General features: G+C 40.0%; 2 protein-coding genes and 1 long non-coding RNA gene across 4 annotated transcripts; 1 reads left to right on the top strand and 2 right to left on the bottom strand.

Moving 5' to 3' along the window:
• Positions 1 to 5,157: 5,157 nt before the first annotated feature.
• On the bottom strand, positions 5,158 to 10,408 carry LOC109870722 (uncharacterized). 2 transcript variants are annotated; one of them, XR_004204721.1, is made up of 7 exons: positions 10,276 to 10,408; positions 8,739 to 9,017; positions 8,284 to 8,412; positions 6,451 to 8,156; positions 6,161 to 6,306; positions 5,863 to 6,039; positions 5,158 to 5,717 (listed from the first exon to the last, which is right to left on the bottom strand). XR_004204721.1 is itself a non-coding variant. In XM_020461347.2 (7 exons), the coding sequence occupies exons 2-7, from the start codon at positions 8,863 to 8,865 to the stop codon at positions 5,622 to 5,624; spliced, it is 840 nt and encodes a 279-aa protein (XP_020316936.2). In that variant the 5' UTR covers positions 8,866 to 9,017; positions 10,276 to 10,407; the 3' UTR covers positions 5,158 to 5,621. The 2 variants fall into 2 exon arrangements, 1 of the variants encoding a protein (XP_020316936.2); XM_020461347.2 differs by having other exon boundaries at positions 7,992 to 8,156; positions 10,276 to 10,407.
• LOC109870729 (uncharacterized) lies at positions 7,486 to 8,508 on the top strand. The gene is made up of 2 exons (XR_002252211.2): positions 7,486 to 7,611; positions 7,872 to 8,508. It is a non-coding gene; the product is annotated as an uncharacterized LOC109870729 (long non-coding RNA).
• A 2,703-nt stretch (positions 10,409 to 13,111) lies between the features above and the next one.
• Positions 13,112 to 16,083, bottom strand: LOC109870710 (protein mono-ADP-ribosyltransferase PARP15). Its single transcript, XM_020461334.2, has 5 exons — positions 15,945 to 16,083; positions 14,623 to 14,914; positions 14,335 to 14,480; positions 14,028 to 14,202; positions 13,112 to 13,882 (listed from the first exon to the last, which is right to left on the bottom strand). The coding sequence occupies exons 1-5, from the start codon at positions 15,957 to 15,959 to the stop codon at positions 13,593 to 13,595; spliced, it is 918 nt and encodes a 305-aa protein (XP_020316923.1). The 5' UTR covers positions 15,960 to 16,083; the 3' UTR covers positions 13,112 to 13,592.
• Positions 16,084 to 16,797: the final 714 nt, after the last annotated feature.

The raw sequence follows: 16,797 nt of genomic DNA, 5'->3' as shown, positions 1-16,797 counted from the left end.
CCTCCACAGCAACACGCCAAAGCCCCCACCATTTCTCCTTCACCCAAATCCAGATAGCTGATGTTCTGAAAGAGCTGCATAATCTGGACCCATACAAATCGGCCGGGCTAGACAATCTTGACCCTCTCTTTCTAAAATTATCTGCCGAAATTGTTGCAACCCCAATTACTAGCCTGTTCAACCTCTCTTTCATATAGTTTGAGATTCCCAAAGATTTGAAAGCTGCCGCGGTCATCCACCTCTTCAAAGGGGTTGACACTCTAGACCCAAACTGCTACAGACCTATATCTATCCTACCCAGTCTTTCTAAGGTCTTCGAAAGCCAAGTTAACAAACAGATTACCGACCATTTCGAATCCCACCGTACCTTCTCCCTATGCAATCTGGTTTCAGAGCTGGTCATGGGTGCACCTCAGCCACGCTTAAGGTCCTAAACGATATCATAACCGCCAACGATAAGAGACATTACGGTGTAGCCGTATTCATTGACCTGGCCAAGGCTTTCACAACATTCTTATTGGCAGACTCGACAGCCTTGGTTTCTCAAATGATTGCCTCGCCTGGTTTACCAACTACTTCTCTGATAGAGTTAAAATCGGAGGGCCTGTTGTCCGGACGTCTGGCAGTCTCTATGGGTGTGCCACAGCGTTCAATTCTCGGGCCGACTCTCTTTTCTGTATATATCAATGATGTTGCTCTTGCTACTGGTTATTCTCTGATCCACCTCTACGCAGACGACACCATTCTGTATACTTCTGGCCCCTCTTTGGACACTGTGTTAACTAACATCCAGACGGGCTTCAATACGACACAACTCTCCTTCAACTCCAACGGCTCTTAAACACAAGTAAAACTAAATGCATGCTATTCAATTGATCACTGCCTGCACTTGCTGGCCCATCCATCATCACTACTCTGGACGGCTCTGATTTAGAATATGTGGACAACTACAAATACTTGGGTGTCTGGTTAGACTGTAAACTCTCCTTCCAGACTCACATTAAGCATCTCCAATCCTGTCACGTCCTGACCTTAGTTCCTTTTTTATGTCTCTGTTTTAGGTTGGTCAGGGTGTGTGTTGGGGTGGGCATTCTTTGTTTTGTAGTCTAGGTTTTGTATTTCTGTGTTTGACCTGGTATGGTTCCCAATCAGAGGCAGCTGTCGATCGTTGTCTCTGATTGAGAACCATACTTAGGCAGCCTGTTTTCCCACTATGATTTGTGGGTAGTTGTTTTCTGTCTCTGTCTCTGTACCAGACAGGACTGTTTCGTTTGTTCCGTTTTTGTTATTTTTGTTCTAGTGTTCAGTGGAATTAAAAGATCATGAACACGTACCACGATGCACCTTGGTCCTCTCCTTCTTCCACCTACGACGATCGTTACAAATCCAAAATTAAATCTAGAATCGGCTTCCTATATCGCAACAAAGCATCCTTCACTCATGCTGCCAAACATACCCTCGTAAAACTGACCATCCTAGCCATCCTCGACTTCGGTGATGTCATCTATAAAATAGCCTCCAACACTCTACTCAACAAACTGGATGGAGTCTATCACAGTGCCATCCGTTTTGTCACCAAAGCCCCATACATTACCCACCACTGCGACCTGTACGCTCTCGTTGGTTGGCCCTCGCTTCATACTCGTTGCCAAACCCACTGGCTACAGGTTACCTACAAGTCTCTGTTAGGTAAAGCCCCACCTTATCTCAGCTCACTGGTCACCATAGCAGCACCCACTCGTAGCACGCGCTCCAGCAGTTATATCTCACTGGTTACCCCCAAAGCCAATTCCTCCTTTGGTCGTCTTTCCTTCCAGTTCTCTGCTGCCCATGACTGGAACGAACTGCAAAAATCTCTGAAGCTGGAGACTCACATCTCCCTCACTAGCTTTAAGCACCAGCTGTCAGAGCAGCTCACAGATCACTGCACCTGTACATAGCTATCTGTAAACAGCCCATCTATCTACCTACCTCATCCCCATACTGTATTTATTCATTTATCTTGCTCCTTTGCACCCCAGTATCTCTACTTGCACGTTCATCTTCTGCCGATCTACCATTCCAGTGTTTAATTGCTATATTGTAATTACTTCGCCACCATGGCCAATTTATTTCCTTAACTTCCTCATTTGCACTCACTGTATATAGACTTTTTGTTTTCTTTTGTTCTACTGTATTATTGACTGTATGTTTTGTTGATTCCATGTGTAACTCTGTGTTGTTGTATGTGTCGAATTGCTACGCTTTATCTTGGCCTAGTCGCAGTTGCAAATGAGAACTTGTTCTCAACTAGCCTACCTGGTTAATTAAATAAAGGTGAAATAAAAAAATATTTCACCTTTATTTAATATCACACATATAGGCTTTAAACTAGAGAAGTACTAGGTAATTACACAGAGACAAGGTTTTACCGACTGTCCAATAATTCCTCTGTGTCCATTGTTTTATTTCAAAATAGAAGTAAAAGCTGTAGGTAACTACCTAATCTTATTCACTTGGAGTTACTATTGAATAATGACTATGTGCAGTGTTGACCATGGATGTCATGTTTTAGAGACGCTGAGCATCAGGACAGTTATTTCACACAGTACATTTTCTGAATATAGGGTCATTATTCAAGGGGTCATCATCGGTCATTGAAAGGATGTGTCCACACTATAAGTGTTTGTTTCGATCACAATTAAAAAACACTTTTAACAACAAGATCTCATGAATGTCTAACCTTTTTTGTTTTGTTTATGAAATACAAAGCAGACCTTTGACTCTATCGTCCTCTAGTGGTTTAAAACCATACACACCACAACAAGAGCTCAAGTTGTATTTTAACAGACTAATATCAGTGTTGTTTCTATTTAAGTCACCATACTACAGCGAAGTCAACTATTTAAAAAAAAATGCAGGGTTTGCCAGTACAGATAAAACAAGCAGCTGCCTAGCTGTACCATATTTGGCTTTGTAAAAGAATGAGCTGTTGATGTGTGAGCCATTGTGGTTCTGTAGTCATTGAACACAGCTAATTAAGCATGTAATCACTTCATCTCCAAGGTATACACGGATGGTAGTATCTGAGGGACCAAACCTTGAGCCTTTGTAAGCTGACATTGACAGTAAGTATCTATATTTAACCATTATATGAAGGAAACATGTATATTCAAAAGTCTCCTGCTTTATTTCTTTCTTTCTTTCATAATTCTGTTTTCATGAATAATGTGCATATACCCATATAGGTGCAATACAAATCAAATCAAATGTTATTTGTCACATCCACCGAATACAACAGGTGTAGTAGACCTTACAGTGAAATGCTGAATACAACAGGTGTAGTAGACCTTACAGTGAAATGCTGAATACAACAGGTGTAGTAGACCTTACAGTGAAATGCTGAATACAACAGGTGTAGTAGACCTTACAGTGAAATGCTGAATACAACAGGTGTAGTAGACCTTACAGTGAAATGCTGAATACAACAGGTGTAGTAGACCTTACAGTGAAATGCTGAATACAACAGGTGTAGTAGACCTTACAGTGAAATGCTGAATACAACAGGTGTAGTAGACCTCACAGTGAAATGCTGAATACAACAGGTGTAGTAGACCTTACAGTGAAATGCTGAATACAACAGGTGTAGTAGACCTTACAGTGAAATGCTGAATACAACAGGTGTAGTAGACCTTACAGTGAAATGCTGAATACAACAGGTGTAGTAGACCTTACAGTGAAATGCTGAATACAACAGGTGTAGTAGACCTCACAGTGAAATGCTGAATACAACAGGTGTAGTAGACCTTACAGTGAAATGCTGAATACAACAGGTGTAGTAGACCTTACAGTGAAATGCTGAATACAACAGGTGTAGTAGACCTTACAGTGAAATGCTGAATACAACAGGTGTAGTAGACCTTACAGTGAAATGCTGAATACAACAGGTGTAGTAGACCTTACAGTGAAATGCTGAATACAACAGGTGTAGTAGACCTTACAGTGAAATGCTGAATACAACAGGTGTAGTAGACCTTACAGTGAAATGCTGAATACAACAGGTGTAGTAGACCTCACAGTGAAATGCTGAATACAACAGGTGTAGTAGACCTTACAGTGAAATGCTGAATACAACAGGTGTAGTAGACCTTACAGTGAAATGCTGAATACAACAGGTGTAGTAGACCTTACAGTGAAATGCTGAATGCAACAGGTGTAGTAGACCTTACAGTGAAATGCTGAATACAACAGGTGTAGGTAGACCTTACAGTGAAATGCTGAATACAACAGGTGTAGTAGACCTTACAGTGAAATGCTGAATACAACAGGTGTAGTAGACCTTACAGTGAAATGCTGAATACAACAGGTGTAGTAGACCTTACAGTGAAATGCTGAATACAACAGGTGTAGTAGACCTTACAGTGAAATGCTGAATACAACAGGTGTAGTAGACCTTACAGTGAAATGCTGAATACAACAGGTGTAGTAGACCTTACAGTGAAATGCTGAATACAACAGGTGTAGTAGACCTTACAGTGAAATGCTGAATACAACAGGTGTAGTAGACCCTACCGTTAAATGCTGAATACAACAGGTGTAGTAGACCTTACAGTGAAATGCTGAATACAACAGGTGTAGTAGACCTTACAGTGAAATGCTGAATACAACAGGTGTAGTAGACCTTACAGTGAAATGCTGAATACAACAGGTGTAGTAGACCTTACAGTGAAATGCTGAATACAACAGGTGTAGTAGACCTTACAGTGAAATGCTTTACTTACAAGCCTTTAAACAATGCAGTTAAGAAAAATAAGTGTTAAGAAAGTATTTAATAAATTAAACTGAAGTAAAAAAGAAAAACATAGAAAAATAACAAATAATTAAAGAGAAACAATAAAATAACAGTGACTCGTTCTTTCTTCTGTTTTCATGAATAATGTGCAGTAGAGCTATGTGTGATACAGTGAGATCAGATCAGGCTAGAGTATGTACCTCCCTGAGGGAATGAATGATGTTGTGGTGGTCTAACAGGTTTATATTAAATGATGGCTTCATCTTCCTGGAATTGTTTGTCTTGCAGAGTTTGAAACCGATGCAGTAACAATGCAACTTTCGCAATGGAATCTGTGTTTGGGTCACATTTACATATTATACACCATCACACAAAACACAACTTAGTTATGTGTTTTTCTTATTTAATGGAAATATGAGTCATAACAATGATGGTTTTACACATAGCTTTTCCCTTCAAATCTAGGATATTTAATGGAATGACAAATATGTGTCATAGAAAAAAACACTGGCAAACAAAGATATGTTAGTTGAGCAGTACTAAACCCCATCACAACTGCTATTTAAAAAACGAATATCTCTCCTACGTAGCAATGGGTGGTGAGTCTGGTGACTGACATTTACTGACTTGAAGTTCCCAAAAGCTACCATGTTGCTCTAGACCCTTAAGAAAGTGATCAAGTACTGTGGATATGCCTGACAGTCGTGGAAGACTACGAACTCTGTTGGATTATCTGTGTCGTTTGTCGTACTATCGTAGCACCAAATCTCTGAACCGCCTCTAAATGGAGGTTCTATCATCCCTCGTTCTCCCTTTGTGAAGTGTCCAGTTAGAACACGACACAAGTACATTAACTTCCTCCCTTCGCCATCTGGCTTGGAGAATTCATCAGCAGCAGAGTAGCTGGCATTGACTGCAAAGTAGGTGCCATTTCCATACTCTGCATCTGCAGAAAGATTATGACACAGTTATGACACTATTAACATAGAAGAGAGAAACCAGTTCAATGTAAGGATTCTTGAGATTTTATATACGGTTCAACTTGAGGCAAGACTTTCCTTTTTTGACGTTATTTCTTTGGCATATCTTACCATTTTTAGTCCAGCGTAGCTCCGATTGAACCCGTTATTGTTGATGTGTTCTATGGTTGTGTTGCTGGTTGCATGGAAAAGATGTCTCTCATTGATCATACCATCATTTCTGTCCTCCATTTCTTGTTTCTTGATCTGGAAGCTATTCCACAGGTTTGTGTTCTGGACCCTTTCAATCTAAGGGAAGGAGAAGAAAACACATTACAGTAATTGGCAAGACATTCAATAACCTGATTTACATACAGCTGCACAGTTACAGTTATAACTACACAGAAAGTATCTTTAGAAAAAGAGGTACCTTAATAATTGTTTTGTCTGGACAAGTAGCCCGGAACAGGCTCAGGACTTCATCATACTCTGGGCTTCCTGACTGGATAGGGTAGAGCCGGACAGAAGTGGTGGCTGGCCTGGTATCCCAATGCTGAGGGAGGTTATCCTGTTGAGCTGGAGATAACAATAGAAGATCAGTCCTGAAGATCAGGAGGATTTTTAAATATGCCTTTTACATCACACCCATTTCCACTTTCCATGTAAAGCTCTGAGTACAGAGACACTTTCCATGTCAAGAAATATGTAAGATCACAGTACCTGGTAAGTCTAAGGTGGTCATCGACTGCTGAAGTTGTAGATAGATTTCATGCACATGACTTTCTTTGAGAGTATCAAGGAAATTGAGATTCGTTTTTTTCCTATTTGCCAATGATCTTATCCCGCAGTTTGATGACTTTATTCTCCGGCTCTGGGAGACTCATAAGGCTTTGATACTCCCTGTCTTTGATAATGCTTTACAATGCAGATGTTGAAGATTGAAGAATGGATCTACTCGAAGCCAGTCAATGATTTTCACCTTATTTGTAACTATAAATTCCATTACGGAGAACTAAAAAAAACAGGTTTTGGTTTTGTGTACTGAGCCATAGTCTCTTTTTAGCATGTGTCCCAAAAACAATGCAAGTCAATATCCCCAATATTACAATATTTTTGCGTTTTGTGTCCAAATCATCAGCAAGTGTCTAAAATGTTTGGTTACTGTCGCTCAAGCAATGTTACTAGGCTACCTGTCGGTTACTAGTCTACCTGCTGGGGCGGCACGTAGCCTAGGTGTTAGAGGGTTGGGCCAGTAACTGAAAGGTTGCTACATCAAATCAAGGTAAAGGTAAAGATCTGTCGTTCTTAAAGTAGTTAACCCACTGTTCCTAGTCCATCAATGTAAATAAGAATATGTTCTTATCTGACTTGTCTAGTTAAATAAAGGTTCAATAAACAAAATGACTTGGACATGAAGCGTGTAAAATGCTCATATTGAGGATGTTGATTTGCATTAGTTTTGACACACAAATGATAAAGAGAATTTGGCCAGGCACACAAAACCAAAGCATGGATTACTGTCTTTAAACTGTTTACAGAGTAAGGAAACCAAGGTGTAATTTTGTGATTTGGGTGAATTCTCTCTTTGACTTCCTCTTAGTTACAGTCGCACAAGAGGAAAATAACTTACTACTAGCACACAGAAGAGGAAAATAGCTTACTATACGATTAGCCATGTCTCAGTACAGGATGTGGAATAAACGTCAAACTTTGAGGTTGTCGATTCTAACACTTTTACTTTCGTAATAGATGTTATTTTTAGTTCAGGAAGGACTTATAGCCAATAGCAGAGAAGCACTGTCAAAACTTTAGCCATACAAAAGTAAATGATTGCAAATAAGTTCACCTTTTGAAGCACAATGGCAACAGATTGGTTTACGGGTAAGACTAAGCTCTTTGTCAGTGCAATATGGAGACACATTCATGACTTCATTTGATCCAGTTTCAGTAGGATTATTCTTTCTTTCTTGACTTAATAATGTGTTCACAGGTTGTTTTGTGTGAGGGATGGACCTTTTTCAGGCAAAGTTATAATGCTTGTTCCCGCACACAGTTTACGACAGCTGTGATGGATAACAAGAAATATGTGTATGTATGACATGCGCCCAGTTTATAAATCTCAATATTTGTTTTCTTTTCAGAAATGGTGCATGCAGATATTTAGTGTAAAATTTACACAACAGTTATGAGGCCCCTGCTCTCTAACACAGCTACAGCTCAGGTTGAGACCTGTGAAGACAAAACTTGCCTAAATAGTTTACCTGGACACTGTGAGGCTTGATGGACTGGGGCTGGAGGTGGGGCCTGTGTCGAAGACAAATTGAGGCTGCCATCGATGTCACAGTCCATTATCATGTCAGCAGAGATATGACTGTTGTTGAGTGCAACCACATTTGCATTTGAGGGTGGTTGGCTGAGGTTCACTCCTGAAAGATACATTTTGTGTCCAAGTAACTATACAATTGTCTTAGGCTCTTCTTATGGGGCTGTCTGTTAGTAAGCAACACAACTTTATTAGAATGACCATGTTAGCTTATTCATAGTAGCACTCACCAGATGGATTCACCCCTCCTGCTTGGATGGTTTTATGTATGATCAAGTCCTTTTTAATTCGGTTGCTGGTAACTATTCGGGAATCAACAGTGCTGTTGCAATCCGCGTAAACCGTTGGGCTGGATGACACTTCAAAACAAATGTGTCATTGCCTTGTTAGATGACAACCTTTTGTATGCCATGACCTTGCAGTCTGTAATAAAAACACTGGCCTGACAAACCTGACAATTGCATTTTATATTCTGTATAGTAAAACACATACACTGAGCCTACTAGGTGAAAAATGTGCCGATGTGCCCTTGAGCAATTCACTGAACACTAATTGCTCCCATAAGTCACTCTGGATAAGTGTCTGCTACATGACAAACATTTTAAATGTATGTTTTCTAATAACCGCTGTGAAGTGCTTCAATGTCTTTAATCACTACAAAGTTAATGTAATACTGCTACTTCACCTTGTGTGTTCTTGCTGAAATGCTGTTGAAGTCCTGGATAATGTGCCTTCTCTTTCTGCAGAATCTCATTGAACGCCTCACATGCAACCTCCCCCTTTTTCATGATTTCATCCAAAAGAAGGAACATCTTCTCCGCAGCAGTGGCTTGGCTGGAAACAGCTTTTCCTTGTTCAACTGATCAAATATCCTCACACTTTTCAATGATATACTCAGGGTCTGTTGATAACCACTGGCACAGTTCCGTCTTCTTTGACATCAGAAATTCCATTGTCTAAATGTCTACAAGAGATGCATACAGTAAGGAATGGAACAAAGGGTATGATATATACTGTAAACTACTCAACTAACTATATAATCATATCATTATCTTATCTGAAAAAGCTATCAAAGATGAGTGACAATAAAACAACAGTCAACAGTTCGATAGAAGTGATCCTAATACTGTACAGAATATATTACCTGAGTGCACTATCAATAATCATAATTCAAATTGAAAGGGTTGTCCGATGTAACCATTGGGCTCGTTGTAATGTAGTCTGTTCTAAAGTAGTTTTATTTCCACTATTCAGTACAGTATATTTGATTTATATTTGATATCATTACTGTTTTAATACACTTAAAGGAAATAATCACCCATGTTGAATGTTATATCATTTTGTACATCTCTATTGAGTCCCAGGATGATTTCATGTTTTCATGTTCGTTTTTATACATCTCTATTGAGTCCCAGGATGATTTCATGTTTTCATGTTCGTTTTTGTACATCTCTATTGAGTCCCAGGATGATTTCATGTTTTCATGTTCATTTTTGTACATCTCTATTGAGTCCCAGGATGATTTCATGTTTTCATGTTCGTTTTTGTACATCTCTATTGAGTCCCAGGATGATTTCATGTTTTCATGTTCGTTTTTGTACATCTCTATTGAGTCCCAGGATGATTTCATGTTTTCATGTTCATTTTTGTACATCTCTATTGAGTCCCAGGATGATTTCATGTTTTCATGTTCGTTTTTGTACATCTCTATTGAGTCCCAGGATGATTTCATGTTTTCATGTTCGTTTTTGTACATCTCTATTGAGTCCCAGGATGATTTCATGTTTTCATGTTCGTTTTTGTACATCTCTATTGAGTCCCAGGATGATTTCATGTTTTCATGTTCGTTTTTGTACATCTCTATTGAGTCCCAGGATGATTTCATGTTTTCACATGTATCTGAGTTCAAACAGGCAGACATACAGCCGGTGTGACGAGTTGCATCATATGATTCAAAATGGGTGAATATTTTCTTTAGGGAACATTTCATTACAAACTGTACAACATCTACGGAAGACAAAAGGAATAGACTTTTGTTGATAAGCTGTATCTGTGGAAGAATGAGAAAGTACAAGCACTTCCGTTTTGGTGAGAGAGGTGGAATGAGAGAAGTATAGAGTCCCGTAAACTAGACGAACAACAGCTGGTGAAACAAAAGAGCGGGAGCAGCCATATCTCACACATCTCAGTTTATAGACTGCAGAACAGGAAGGTAAACTTACCAACAAGATGTTAAACAGAGCAGGATCTGGTACGTAAATGTGGATAGGTTACAACTTTCCGTACTGACAAGCTATGTGGCTGATGTAAACAGAGCGCTTACTGACAGAAATGCGAGAAATGTACTTCCTTTATGTAAGTATAGCCAATAACACATGCGGGCCTGTAAGAGTGCAGCCTATCGAAATGCGCGTTTTGTTATGAGTAAGACATGGGACATGTGTGAAGTGAAACTAAGATTCATTATTACGCTTCACCATGTTTGTGTTCAACAGATGAATACAGTAGGATGTTCAAAACTACCTGTAGGCATTGTAATAACATGAATTGACACAGAAAGGGCAATTTTGTGTCCATGTTGACAGGCTCCTGTACTCATGGTGTGGTGGACCTCCCCCCTATTCCTGTGAACTCACATGCAATCTCAATCACATTTCTGGATTTGACTCCTTCGTTCCTTCCCAGTCAGGAATAAGAAAATAGCAAAAGACCATCTAGCTGAGTAAACCCTGGCAAATCAATTCACCTGTCAAATCGTTGTTAAATTCCTTAGAGATCTAATCTACAGAATTACACTGCAGCCTCTTGACATTCAATACTGACACATAGGAACTGAATTCAGAGGAACACGCAGGGGCAGATTGAAGCTGATAGACGAGACAGAGTTTGGTCATAAGAGCTCCTGTTATATCAGTGGAGGGGATGTTTAATAGAGGATGAGTCACACTGTCACGCCCTGACCCTAGAGAGCCTTTTTATGTCTCTATTTGGTTAGGTCAGGGTGTGATTTGGGTGGGCATTCTATATTCTGTATTTCTATGTTTTGGCCGGGTATGGTTCTCAATCAGGGACAGCTGATCCTCACTCCAGTGATGATCCATGGCACGAAGCCTCCAGTTATGATCCATGGCACGAAGCCTCCAGTTATGATCCATGGCACGAAGCCTACAGTAATGATCCATGGCACGAAGCCTCCATTGATGATCCATAGCAAGAAGCCTCCAGTGATGATCCATGGCAAGAAGCCTCCAGTGACGATCCATGGCACGAAGCCTCCAGTGACGATCCATGGCACGAAGCCTCCAGTGACGGCCTCCAGTCGGGAGCTTCCAACGAGGGTCCCCAGTCCGGGGCCCGCAGCGAGGGTCCCCAATCCGGGGCCCGCAGCGAGGGTCCCCAGTCCGGGGCCCACAGCGAGGGTCCCCAGTCCGGGGTCGGTGACGAGGGTCCCCGCACCAGAGGCACCACCAAAGAGGGGTGAACCAGAGGTGGAGCGGGGTCTACGTCCCGCACCAAAGCCGCCACCGCGGCGATATGCCCACCCGGACCCTCCCCTATAGGTTCAGGTTTTGCAGCCGGAGTCCGCACCTTTGGGGGGGGGGGGGTACTGTCACACCCTGACCTTAGATAGCCTTTTATGTCTCTATTTGGTTTGGTCAGGGTGTGATTTGGGTGGGCATTCTATATTCTGTATTTCTATGTTTTGGCCGGGTATGGTTCTCAATCAGGGACAGCTGTCTATCGTTGTCTCTGATTGGGAATCATACATAAGCAGACTGTTCCTTTTGTTAGTTGTGGGAAGTTGTCTTTTGTTAGGGGCACTATAGCCCTTGTAAGCTTCACAGCTGTTTTGGTTGTTTCTTGTTTTTGTTGGCGACACTTTGAATAAAAGGAAAATGTCCGCTCACAACGCTGCGCTTTGGTCCACTTCTTCCCATGACGGCTGTGAAACACACAATAAATAACACACATAGGCTTTATACTAGGCAGCGTGTCATCCCTACCACATCGTCCATCATTTCCAGATAATGTACAGAGCGTCTGCATTCATCCCTTACATATAAGAAAAAATCCAAGATGGCGTAGCAGTCAGATGTCTTTGTCCTGTCGTGTCCCTTGTATATATTCATCATCCCTTACACATATAACATATATAGGCTTTAAACTAGAGATGTACAATAATGACTATGTGCAGTGTTGACAATGGATATCATGTTTTAGAGACACTGAGCTTCAGGACAGTTATTTCACACAGTATTCAAGGGGTCATCATCGGTCATTGAAAGGATGTGTCCACACTATAAATGTTTTTTTCGGTCACAATTAAAAAACGCTTTTAACAACAAGATCTTACGGAATTTGTTTATGAAATACAAAGCAGACCTTTGACTCTATGGACCTCTAGTCGTTTAAAAACATACACACCACAACAACACCTCTAGTGGTTTAAAACCATGCACACCACAACAACATCTCTAGTGGTTTAAAACCATACACACCACAACACCTCTCATGGTTTAAAACCACAAAAGTTGTATTTCAACGGACTAATATCAGTGTTGTGTCTATTTAAGTCACCTTAACACAGCTAAATCAACTGTTTAAAAAATGCAGGGTTTACCAGTACAGATAAAACAACTCATGGTCAGAATCTATAGCAGCTGCCTAGCTGTACCATATTTGGCTTTGTAAAAGGATGAGCTGTTGATGTGTGAGCCTTCGTGGTTCTGTAGTCGTTCAACATAGCTATTAAACATCTATTCAGTAATGATTTTTCTTCTGTTTTCATAAATAATGTGCAGTAGACATACAGTAGGTCTGCTACAGTGAGACTAGATCAGGCTACATTACAGCATGTACCTCCCTGAGGGAATGAATGATGTTTTGGTGGTCTAACAGGTTTAATTCAAATGATGGCTTCATCTTCCTGAAATTGTTTCTCTTGCAGGGTGAGACGTGTTTATGATATGAAACACAGATACAGTAACAATGCAATTATCACAATGGAAATGTGTTTGGGTTACATTACGTATTCTACACGATCACACAAAACATGACTTAATTACACATCTTTCATATTTAATGGAAATATGAGTCATATAAAAATTATGGTTTTACAAAAATGTCCTCTACAAGTCTAGGATATTTAATGGAATGACTAATATGTGTCATAGAAAAAACACTGGTAAACAAAGATATGTTAGTTGAGCTTTAGCAAAAGCTACCATGTTAGAACCAATGTATAAAAATAAAATCCCAACAGCCCACCCTAATATGTGCACTGCTAAAAATGGTCCCTTTGAAGATATTTGAATAAGATTGCTGTTTAAAAGGTGCAATCTGTTAGATTAAAGGAAAATAAGTAAATCAATAATTATATTATGACAATGGAAATAACAGATTTAAATCTAGAAAATCAAGGCGTTGGTGCAATACTTTCAACATACTAACTGTCACTTCTTTTGGCTATTTTTGCTGTTCTCAAAATGAGATTTTAACCATGGATTTCCAAGAGTGGTTTTGAGTTATAACAGTTGCTCTAGACCCTTAAGAAAGTGATCAGGTACTCTGGATATGCCTGACAGTCGTGGAAGACTACGAACTCTGTTGGATCAGATGGCTTGTTTGTCGTACTATCGTAGCGCCGAATATCTGATCCGTCTTTAAATGGAGGTTCTATCATCCCTCGTTCTCCCTTTGTGAAGTGTCCAGTCAGAACACGACACAAGTACATCAACTTCCTCCCTTCGCCATCTGGCTTGGAGAATTCATCAGCAGCAGAGTAGCTGGCATTGACTGCAAAGTAGGTGCCATTTCCATACTCTGCATCTGCAGAAAGATTATGACACAGTTATGACACTATTAACATAGAAGAGAGAAACCAGTTCAATGTAAGGATTCTTGAGATTTTATATACGGTTCAACTTGAGGCAAGACTTTTCTGGTTTGGAGTTTATCCACTGGCATATCTTACCATTTTTTCCAGCGTAGCTCCGATTGAACCCGTGGTCGTTGATGTGACCTACGTTTGTGTGACTGGTTCCGTGGAAAAGACGTTTCTCATTCAGAAAGCGATCATTCCTGTCACTGATGTCTTTTTTCTTGATCTGGAAGCTTTTCCACAAGTTTGGGTTCTGGACCCTTTCAATCTAAGGGAAGGAGACAAAACTAATATTACATTCATTGGCAAGAAATGCAATAACTTCCAATACCTTGCTTTACATACAGCTGCACAGTTACAGTTATAACTACTTAGGAAGTCACTTTTGGAAAATAGCTACTTTTTTAATTTCATTGTCTGGACAAGTATTCCGGAACAGGCCTTGGACTTCATCATACTCTGGGCTTCCTGGATGGATGGAGTAGAGCTGGACAGGGGAGGTGGCTGGCATGGCAGCCCAATCTTGAGGTAGTTTATCCTGTTGAGCTGAACAACAATAGAAGATCAGTCATAGGGCCAATAAAGACTTCATTACAGGAGGCCTTTTAAAAATATTTCTTTACATCACATCCTGGGACCCATATAATGCTCTGAGTACAGAGTCAAGTAATATGTAAGATCATAGTACCTGGTAAGTCTAAGGTGGTTATCCACTGCTGAAGTAGTGGATATGTTTCATTCACATCATGTTCTTTGAGAGTATCAAGGAACTGGCGACATGTAATTTCCTTTTTGCCAATGATCTTATCGAGCAGTTTGATGACTTTATTCTCCGGCTCTGGGACACTCATAAGGCTTTGATACTCCCTGTCTTTGATAATGCCTTTACAATGCAGATGTTGAAGAATGTACATTGGATCCACTCGAAGCCAGTCAATGAGTTTCATCTTATTTATTATAATATTCTCCATTCCAGAAACCTAAAAAAACAATAAAAAAGGATATGTTTCAGCTGTGAAATAATATTTATAGTCTGATAGTAATTGAACTTCTGTTACTTTGAGCACCTGTCCCGCCAAAGCTCTGGCATGGCCGTGTACAACACACAGGTTTAAGTCCAAATTACAAGGTTGTAAGCAGTTTACGGAGAATGTAAGAAAGCAATCCATGCCTTGGTTTTGTGTACCTAGCCATAGTCTCTTTTTAGCATTTCTGTTCCAAAAACAAAGCAAGTCAATATCTCCAATATTAATAATGTTTTGCGTTTCGTATCAAAATTATCATCAAGTTTCTAAAAATGTTTGTCTACTGTTGCTCAAGCAATGGTACTTAAAAATAATTTGGACATGAAGAGCATAAACTGCTCCTATTGAGGATATTGACTTTCAATAGTTTTGGCTCACAAATGATACAAAGAGACTGTGACCATGTACACAAAACCAAAGCATGGATTTCAGTCTCTAAACTACTTACAGAGTAATGAAAACCAAGTTGTAATATGATGTGATTTGGGTGTTCTAGCCCTTTGAATTCCTTTTAGTTACAGACGCAGAAGAGGAAAATAACTTACAACTAGGACGCAGAAGAGGAAAATAACTTACAACTAGGATGCAGAAGAGGAAAATAACTTACAACTAGGATGCAGAAGAGGAAAATAACTTACAACTAGGACGCAGAAGAAGGAAAATAACTTACAACTAGGACGCAGAAGAAGGAAAATAACTTACAACTAGGATGCAGAAGAGGAAAATAACTTACAACTAGGACGCAGAAGAAGGAAAATAACTTACAACTAGGACGCAGAAGAGGAAAATAACTTACAACTAGGATGCAGAAGAGGAAAATAACTTACAACTAGGACGCAGAAGAAGGAAAATAACTTACAACTAGGACGCAGAAGAAGGAAAATAACTTACAACTAGGATGCAGAAGAGGAAAATAACTTACAACTAGGACGCAGAAGAGGAAAATAACTTACAACTAGGATGCAGAAGAAGGAAAATAACTTACTTCACGATTAGCCATGTCTCAGAATAGGATGTGGAATAAACTGCTAACTTTGAGGGTGTTGATTCTAACAGTCGACACAGCTTTCAAACGTGGCAGGCAGGAAATTGCAGAGGCGGACAAGTGATTAACTTTCACTTTTACTTTAGTAATAGATGCTCTTCCTGGTTCAGGAAGGACTTATAGCCAACAGCAGAGAAGCACAGTCAAGACTTTAGCCATAGAGTGTTGTCTGATGTTTTGTGTTCACAGGTTAGGAGGGTCATAGAGGTGAGGCCTGACGGACACACAATAGGTGTTGCAATACAGTGTTCCAGAGCCATCTATTTAAGGCGCATTCACACTGCACCTTAGCCTGGGGCTAAGTGAATGTTCACGCACATTGTAAAGTGGGCTAGCACCAGCCTTAGCCCAGGGCTAGCTGGCTCTGCACTTGAGCATGGTTAGCACCAACGTTTTGTACAACGAGCTGCCTTTTGGACCTCATAACATTTGGTGGGGAAAAGGATACACTTTGAATTTTGTAGTATTCTATCAGCAAATTTACATGTTTAAGTTTCAGAAAAACATATTGGTCTAGTTCAGGCACTTTCTTTTTTGGGGGTGCATTTTCCAACCTATTAGGTGCACAAAGGTTAAATGAATAAAATAATACTCACAGCACACTGCTAAAATGGCCACCTTGAGAAAACTGTAATACCTTGAATATGTTTGTGTAGTATGCTAGATGAAGTTGAGGTAATTACTGTAGTAACTATGTATAATTACTTTAATGTGTGTAAAAGTCCAACTCTTTAAGTGTATATGTCTATGGATATTAATGAAATGTATTTAACCTCTTCTTCTTGGAAGTTAG

The sequence above is a fragment of the Oncorhynchus kisutch genome, linkage group LG2 (genome assembly GCF_002021735.2).
Source record: "Oncorhynchus kisutch isolate 150728-3 linkage group LG2, Okis_V2, whole genome shotgun sequence".
In the NCBI taxonomy this organism is placed as follows: domain Eukaryota; kingdom Metazoa; phylum Chordata; class Actinopteri; order Salmoniformes; family Salmonidae; genus Oncorhynchus; species Oncorhynchus kisutch.
Note: the sequence above shows the minus strand (reverse complement) of the source record. Positions and strands in the feature narration are given on the sequence as shown.